At 23.3% G+C, this 8,801-nt stretch overlaps 1 protein-coding gene across 1 annotated transcript; it reads left to right on the forward strand.

The window, feature by feature from the left end:
• Positions 1–1,723: 1,723 nt before the first annotated feature.
• LOAG_10283 (hypothetical protein) lies at positions 1,724–5,082 on the forward strand (the record flags this gene model as incomplete). The annotated part of the gene is made up of 3 exons (XM_003145810.2): positions 1,724–3,284; positions 4,016–4,705; positions 4,922–5,082. The coding sequence occupies 3 exons, from the start codon at positions 1,724–1,726 to the stop codon at positions 5,080–5,082; spliced, it is 2,412 nt and encodes an 803-aa protein (XP_003145858.2).
• Positions 5,083–8,801: the final 3,719 nt, after the last annotated feature.

An 8,801-nucleotide genomic window follows, 5' to 3' on the forward strand; every position in this document is an offset into this window, starting at 1 on the left:
TACTTATTTATTTATTTATTTATTAATTTTTTATTATTGTTATTATTATTTATTATTCATTATTACTGTTCCTGTTACTACTTATTAGTATTATTATTTATTGTTTATTGCTTATTGTTTATTATTTACTATTTATTGTTTATTATTCATTATTTATTATATCTCATTTATTATTTGTTAATTATTTTTTATTATTTATCACTTATTATTTATTGTTTATTATCCATTATTTATTATTTATCATTTATTACTTGTTATTTATTATTTTATGATTCATTTCCTGTTATCAATTATTTACTTTTTATTATTATTATTATCGTCATTAATCATTAATTATTATTACTATTATTAATCATTGATTATTATTACTGTTATTAATCAATAATTATTATTACTATTACTATTATTATTAGTAAACAACATGTATCATTAAGTATATTTAATTGAACTTTCGAACAATTCAATAACTATGCACATTTTTTTGATATTTTTATTGATTTATTAATACATTAATAACTTTATTAATTTAGATATTATATTGATTGATCGATTAATGATTGATTTATTATAATTTGAATTTATCCATAATTTGAAAAAAAAGATTAAACAGGAGGATAGTTAGAACAAATTACCTATGAAATGATTCATATTTGCAAAATCATTTCATCGAATGTTTCTTCATCTCTCTGCCTACAACTTTTGGAAACTTAAACATTTAAGCAGACAAAAACACTCAAACAAATACATTTGCGCACACAGACACAGACACACACATACAGACACAGTCACTCACACAAACACACACAGACAGACAAACACACACACACACACACACACACACACACACATACAATCGTCCACATGCATAACTTATAATGGCAAATTATTCATTGGTTGCCTTTTGAATGGCAACATTTCGGGAATGTTTTGAACATATTTTTCACTGAAATACAATTTTTTTTTATAAATTTCAAATTTCATTTTATTATAATTTCGACGAAATATTTGGTTTTAATTAAAAATTTGTTGTAAATTTTGATAATTTTTTGTTAATTTAAAAGATTATTTATTTAACTTTTTTCTTAAAATTTAATTTTTATTTTTTTGTAGAAATCAATTCATTTGTAATATAATATATAATGTAATTTATTGAAAGTTTTAATTCGAAAATAAAAATTTATTAAATTTCAACTTTTTCACTTTTATTACATTTCATTTTATTTGATGCTAATTACTTGTTAAATTACAAAATTTCTCCCCTTGCTATTTACAAAAAAAAAAATTTCCATTAATAATAAGCATGTTAAAATGATGCTTAAATTAAGTGGGAAAAAATTCATAGCAGTTTTAAATTTTGTAATTATTAATTAATTGTTAATTATGAATATCTAAGAATTAGCTATAAGATTCTTTTGATTAATTCTCAGCTTATTCCAAAGGAGATGTATGTATAAGTTTGGTTTTTTTATGAAATGAAACTTCTAGTGATATTAATCAATTAAACATTTTATTTTAATCAATTTATTATTGATTCGATAATTTGTAAAATATTTGAAAGGTAAAATTTTTAAAAGAAAAAATGATAAATATTTTTGTATTGTCATTAAAATTTTTGATTATAATTTTATTTTTTTTTGATTTTTGAATTTTAATCGAAATTTTTGAAAAATTTATTGATAGATTTAAATTTAGCAAATTTTAATGCAAATATTATTATTTGTAGATGTTTACCCAAAATGAGGAACAATGGAAGGAAACAAATGATTTAGGTAGTAGCGAATATCGCCAACGTATTACCCATGAAAATATTTGCAATTGCAATAATAATTTGCGACGATATCATACGTCACGATCATTATCGCAAGATTTGCGAAAATCAACAGATTATTGTGCTGGATTTAATGATTATATGACATTATATCCATCAAATCTTTGGTATCAAAATGACCTCAAAAGGCGTAGTCGACAACAATATCGTCATAGTTCAAATGATTATTCCAATTTCTCCAATAATTATTCTCGTAATCAACAACGTTATCGTGAAAGTCGCAGTGAAGGAAGTTATAAATGTCGCAAACATTGGGATACATTCGACCAAATGGTAACCAATGGTCAAACTGATCAATTTGTTGAGGAAAATTTTAAAAATCATCGAACAGTTCGCTTCATCCCGATGACATTTGTTTCGACATTACCTAAAAATGATTCATCAAATATTCAAATACCTACTACCACTACTACTATCACTACTACTACCAGTACTACTACTATCACTACTACTACTACTACTACTACTTCTACTGCCACTACTACTACTACTACTACTACTACTAGTACTGTCTCGAGGAATATTCCAATTGATATCGATAATTTATCAAAAGTAGCAACAAATACATCTTATTATGGACCATTTCTTGCTCGTAAAATAAGAATTACACCAGCAATAATACCAATTACAACAAGAAGATATCGATCAGTTCATGAGCGTTATTCATTGGAACGAAAATATTTGCGCAATAATGAATCGAAAAGCGACAATAATTTAACAAATGTGACATTATCAGATGACAAATTAAACAATTCAAGAATTATATCTAATACTATTCCAAAATATATTTGCAATGAATTTGATGAAATACCATTATTTATGCCAAAAAATTCCAAAGCTTATGATCAAATCAATCTATCATCATCATCATCATCATCAACGATGGACGATAAATTGAAGAAAAAATCATTAACAAAAGAAGAGCATCATGAAACTGAAACTGGACATGATACATTAATGGAAGGATTAGCATTGCTAAAAGAACATCAGAAGAAAGTGGAAGATGAAAAAGGAATTTCGGGAATATTCGAGAATAATCAAATAAATATTACAAAAAAAAATTCCGAAATTCGTGAATATTTGCAGGAAAAAATGCAACAATTTGCAATTAAAAAAATTGCAACTTATTGGCATAAAAAAACATTGAAAAAACGCAATGAAATAGATAATAAATATTTAAAAAAATTAAATTCGACAAAGATCAATGATCATTGCTTATATGATAAGTATATGAATGAAAATGATATGATAAAATCACAACCAATATTAACAACAAATATTGAAAAGACATCAACCAATGATATTATTAATGATGTTTGTAGTAATAAATCAAAATTTATTATGGAAAAATTTAGTGAAGAAGGAGAAAAATTATGTAAAATTTTCAATGAAGCAGAAATGATTAATGATAAGAAGATGGATGAATCAAAGAATGGAATGATTTCAACTGATACAGGTTATTTATTCCGATTTTTTTTCCTTTTTAAATTTTTCTTTTTTAAATTTTATTTTAATATTTATTAAATGTTAACTTCATTTATATTAATTTATTTGAAATAGAAATCATTTGAATTTTTCTATATAAAATTTTTAAAATTGATTTTGAAAAAAATTTTTTTTTCTAAATGATTGAAGTAAATTTTTATTTTTTCTGATATAACTTGTAATAAGTTATATAACAAATATGTAATTATCCATATATTTGTTAAACTGGTTTTGAAATTTTGCAATTATTGGATAACGAAATTTTACTCTAATCATTTATCATCTTTGTTTTTTTTTTTTGAGTGGTGAAATTTGCAAAATATAATTAAAGAATTACTTAAATAAACAAGTACTGTCGTATAAATATGTAGGACATATAAAAAAAAAGCCACCAAATGAACGTTTTGTTTATTTATTTATTTATTTTTTTAAATTACATGTTTACGAACTTATTAGTGCAATAGCTAATTAATGTAAGATATTGTTAACTTTTAATTATTATCTTAATTCATTACTTGAAATAACTTCGAAATATTTACTTATTTACTTACTAATATCAATCACACTTTTCAATATCTTTCAATATCATATCGCATCTTATATTTATGTTTAAATATTATCAATGATTTATCACCATTTAAAATTTGAATTTAAAATTTAAATTTTAAATGATATTCACAGAATATGTATGCTAATTTTCAGAGGTTAAAATAAGCCCAAAGTTATCACCACCACATTCACGAGAAATTTCATCAACTTATCCAATACAACCATCCATTGAGAGTCATGATCGAGACGACGATGAAGAATTTGAAATCATCCCAATTTCAAAAACTGAAAAACCGGAAAGTAACAGGATACGGGATACGATATTATCAAGTGCTACAACAACAACTATTCCCGTTTCCGAAGAATCTTCAAGACAACAGCCATCATTTTACAACGGTCAAAAACATGAAAGAATCACTGCCGAAGTATTTATTCGAAATCCAACAAATTTAAAACCAACAATAATTAATGTTTCTGTTAGTGATAAGAAAGCTAAAAAACCATGTTGGATGATATTGCATACATATGAATCACCATCATCTGATATAACTGATAAAAGTAATATTACAAGAAAAAAATTTGATAAAACAATGGTTCATTTTGGATCTGATAATTGTTTGAATAAAAAAAGCAATGAAATGGAAAATTTAACGATTAAAAATCGTCCCGAAACAGGAAATAATATTATTTCAACTATTACTATCCCAAAATTGAAACAGGAAATATTTGAACGAAATCAAATAAAAATGTCAACAATATCTGATTCTGAATTACGATCAAAAATAAATCTTACAGTTAAAACTCGATTAAATACATCAATTGAAACAACAGTTATCAGTGAATGTAAGTCTTTTATTTTATATACTTTATCTTATCATTAATAATTAGCAATGATAATTTCAAAATAATCAAAAAAATTTTTTGTGTAAGTTGTAAAAATTACTATATTATCATAAGATGGTAATAGGGAATTTTTCAATTATCATTAAAATCTTTTTTTAAATTTTTAAAATTTTTCCGAAAAATTTTTTATCATTTAATATATAAGAAATATTTAAGATAAAGTAACAGTTATCAGTGGAAGTAAGTTTATTAGTTATACGGCCAAACCGCTCAAGCCTGCATTGAATGAATCTGATATCGATCATATCACTTCAATGCAAACATCATACAGTAATTTATTATCCAATATATTAACCATATCAAAAATTAATCGATAATTTAATTTTATCAATGATTATTTTGCAAAAAAAAAAATATTTCTCATTACAATTTTCATAATGAAATAAGACAAATGCGCTTAATTTTCAGCAAAAATCTCAGATGCTAACGATACGTTGGCGAATGATTTTCAAACTTTAGTAACAATGAAAAGGGATGAAATTTGTAAAATTCATCATACTATAGCTTTTGAACAATTGATAACAAATGATAATGAACAAGTGGAAGTTTGTCGGCGTGGCTCATCAATATTTTTCATTTTTCGCTACAGTAATAATCCTCAAACTTTGGATAACCTTTCAATTCACTTTAAAAATGGTACCATTAATTTAATTCAAATTTTTCGTACCTTTTGAAAGATGATATGAGATAATTAAAGTCTTAAGCTTGTTGTTGTTAATGAAAATTCATTTTAACAAAAGTTTATTAATTTTTAAAATTATCACAATTATCTTTTTAATAAATACCTAATCATTCTTAAATTAGGAACAATGTTGTAGCTGATAATAAAGGAATCTATAATAACATTAGAGAATTAATAATTTTAAAATATTCTATATAATATCTTGGGCGTATTTTATAATTAAAATCTTTTTGAGTTGCAAAAAACTAATTAATTATCGTGAAAGTTATTAAAAATGTAACCGGAAAGTTTTAATTAATATTGAAAGTTAGAAAGTTTTGATTAGTATTAAAGTTATTGATTGAATGATTAATGTTAACGTATTCAATCTTTCCCATCCTTTATATTGCAACATTTTGATTTTGATATTTGTATGCTATCGTCTGGTGACACATTTCAGAGTTGACAAATCATGAAATTACAATTTTGGCAATAAAACATAACGATTCAACTGAGTTATCAATAATAAATTGGCATGCAACATATAAAATTTTAACAACAGATACAGCATTATTTGAAGTAAATTTTATTTTTATAAACTTTAACCTTTATTTGATAATAATTAAAGATATATGTTATTGATTATTTCTAACAAAAATTTTCAATCTTTGATTTTTGTTCGTAAATTATTCGTTCCATTTTTTTTCTTACAACAAAAGTTATCAAAAATGATAGCAATAAATGATAATTATTTAGATCGTAACACCAACTGATATTCCAATCGGTCTTTGGAAAATGACTATACGATATGATGAAAAATCAATTTTATACACTTTAAATTTATGCATTCTGTTCAATCCATGGCATAAAGGTTTAAATTTTATATTTTATGATCAATCGATAATTCCTATCTTTCAACATTAGATATTATAAAATTTACAAAATTTTTTTTTTTACCATTTTATAGAAGACGAAACTTATTATTCAAATGAATTGGAATTGGATGAATATATATTGAATGAGTTAGCTGTGATGCGCAAATGGCATCAAAAGGATGCTTGGCTTCTGGGACAATTTAGTGCTATTTGTATGAATACAGTATTACATCTGTTAGAATTATGCCTTAAAATAATTTATTAAAAATGAATGAACTTGGATCTGCATCTGCAATTGTTAAAGCAATTGCTGCAGCTGTAAGTGTAAATTTTATATATAGTTTACAAATTTCCTGATTTGATTGTTGTCTTAAAACAAAATTGAAAATTAAAATAAAATAAAATTGGAAATTAAATTGGAGTTAAAGTTGAAATTACGAAATTTTATTTAACACTTTAATTCTCACAATTTATTGCTTTCTTTTTCTTTGTTAATTTTTCAGGCTTTTTAATTTGAATTTTATAGATTAGTAAGTTTATATTGGAAGTTAAATGGAATGATTTTCAACGAAGTAATTGTGAAAATGAAATTTTGCCAAGTGCTTGGACAGGTAGTAAGGAAATAATGGAAATATATGGAAGGATGGGTAACAGAATTGGTTATGGACAATCATGGTGTTATGCTGGTCTTCTTACGTCAAGTGCGCCTATTTAAGTCTTAAAATATTGAATTTTAATTTAATTAAAAAATAAAACATTATGAAAACAGCTATTTAATCATTATTTTTTGGAGCGATTTTATCTTCGAATTTTTTTTTTGAATAATTTTAAGAAAACTTTTATTTGGAAAATTTATGCAAAAAAAAAAAGATTATAGTCTGCCGATGTATTGGAATTCCATGTCGTATGGTAACAATTTATAATTTTGCTCCACAAATTGAGGATGGCGCATTAATAAAGTTAGATATCATTGATGATATGCTTGCTGAAAAAAGCAAAGATACCGTATGATTTTTGTTAATGCATTTATCGTAGTTTTGTAATAATAATAATTTGATTTTACGGTAAGGTTATAATTTGATGAATTAATTAATGTAATATTAGAAAAAATTGCAACAATATCTTCCATATAGTTTTAATTAATTTATTAATCATTCGATAAATTCATTGGAAATTATTTATGGTAATATTTCTATCAACATCAATTCATTTTATATTTTAATAATTTATTAATGAATGATATTTTAATGAGACATATATTAGCATAAACTGTATGAAGCATAAATTGTATGAGATGAGATTGATAATTTAAGACAAAAAAAAAAGGATAAATGATAAATTCTTAATAATATGAAAATTAATTTGAGTAAGAAAGTAGAAATGAAATTTGAAAAAATTATTGAATATTGCAAAACTCAAAAAATTATTATAAAAATACTGATAGCATGATAGTCGTTATGATAACCGTGATTATCATGTAAAATCGAGTTCATTTAAAATAGAGTTAAAATCGAATTCAAGTTCATTTTCCACTTTAATCATTTTATTATTAATTAGACAAAAGAGCATAGCTAAATTCTCTTTTGACAATTACATTTCCAAAGAGTAATGTAAAAATTTAAATTTAAAAAAAATAAATTCAATTTATTATAAATTTATAAATTTATTATTGAAATTGAAGGTGTTTAAATTTTATTTAAAATTGAAAGTAATTAAATTTTTATTATTAATATGCAGATATGGCATTATCATATATGGAATGAATTATGGCTTCAGTCAGAAATATTAAAAAATGGTGATAATGAATGGCATATTTGTGATGCTACTCCAACCACAAAAGGTTATTTTAGTAAAAAAAACTTTTTTTTACTAAAATTTTTTTCTTTTCATCCCATTGTCTTACATGTTACTTATCAATTTATCATTTTTCTTTTATTGATAAGATAAAGTTATATGGTTAGTTTCTTTTAACTTTTCATAAACATTAATTAAATGAAAAAATTTTATTTGTATTTCAAAAAATTTTATAGCTTTTTTTTTTAATTTTATATTTTTCAAGTGAAAGGACAATTAGTGGAAAAAATAAATTGTTTATTAATTGTTGATTGTTCATTAATTGTTAAATTGTATATTAATTTATTAATTGTTAACAACATTAATTATTAAGTTGCTTGGTAATTTTTTATTCCAGAACAAGATAGATTATTAAGTCAAGAAAAAGGATTATTTCCGGTAAGACGGATTAAAAATGATGATGGAAAAATGAAACAACAAAAAATGAAAACGAATATTTCGGTCAGCAACTTTACGGAATGCTAAATGCCACTATTATTTGCAATTATTATTATCATGATCCGGTTACACATAATCCAATTTTTGCATATTCCAAAAAGCTTAAGAAAAAGTAAAGTTTTAATCTTTAATTATCTTCCGATATGTTTTGAAAAAAAAACTTTACGACATTTTTTTTTNTTTTTAACAAAAAAGTAAAGTTTTACGG

Source organism: Loa loa (genome assembly GCF_000183805.2).
Source record: "Loa loa unplaced genomic scaffold supercont3.437, whole genome shotgun sequence".
Taxonomy (NCBI): domain Eukaryota; kingdom Metazoa; phylum Nematoda; class Chromadorea; order Rhabditida; family Onchocercidae; genus Loa; species Loa loa.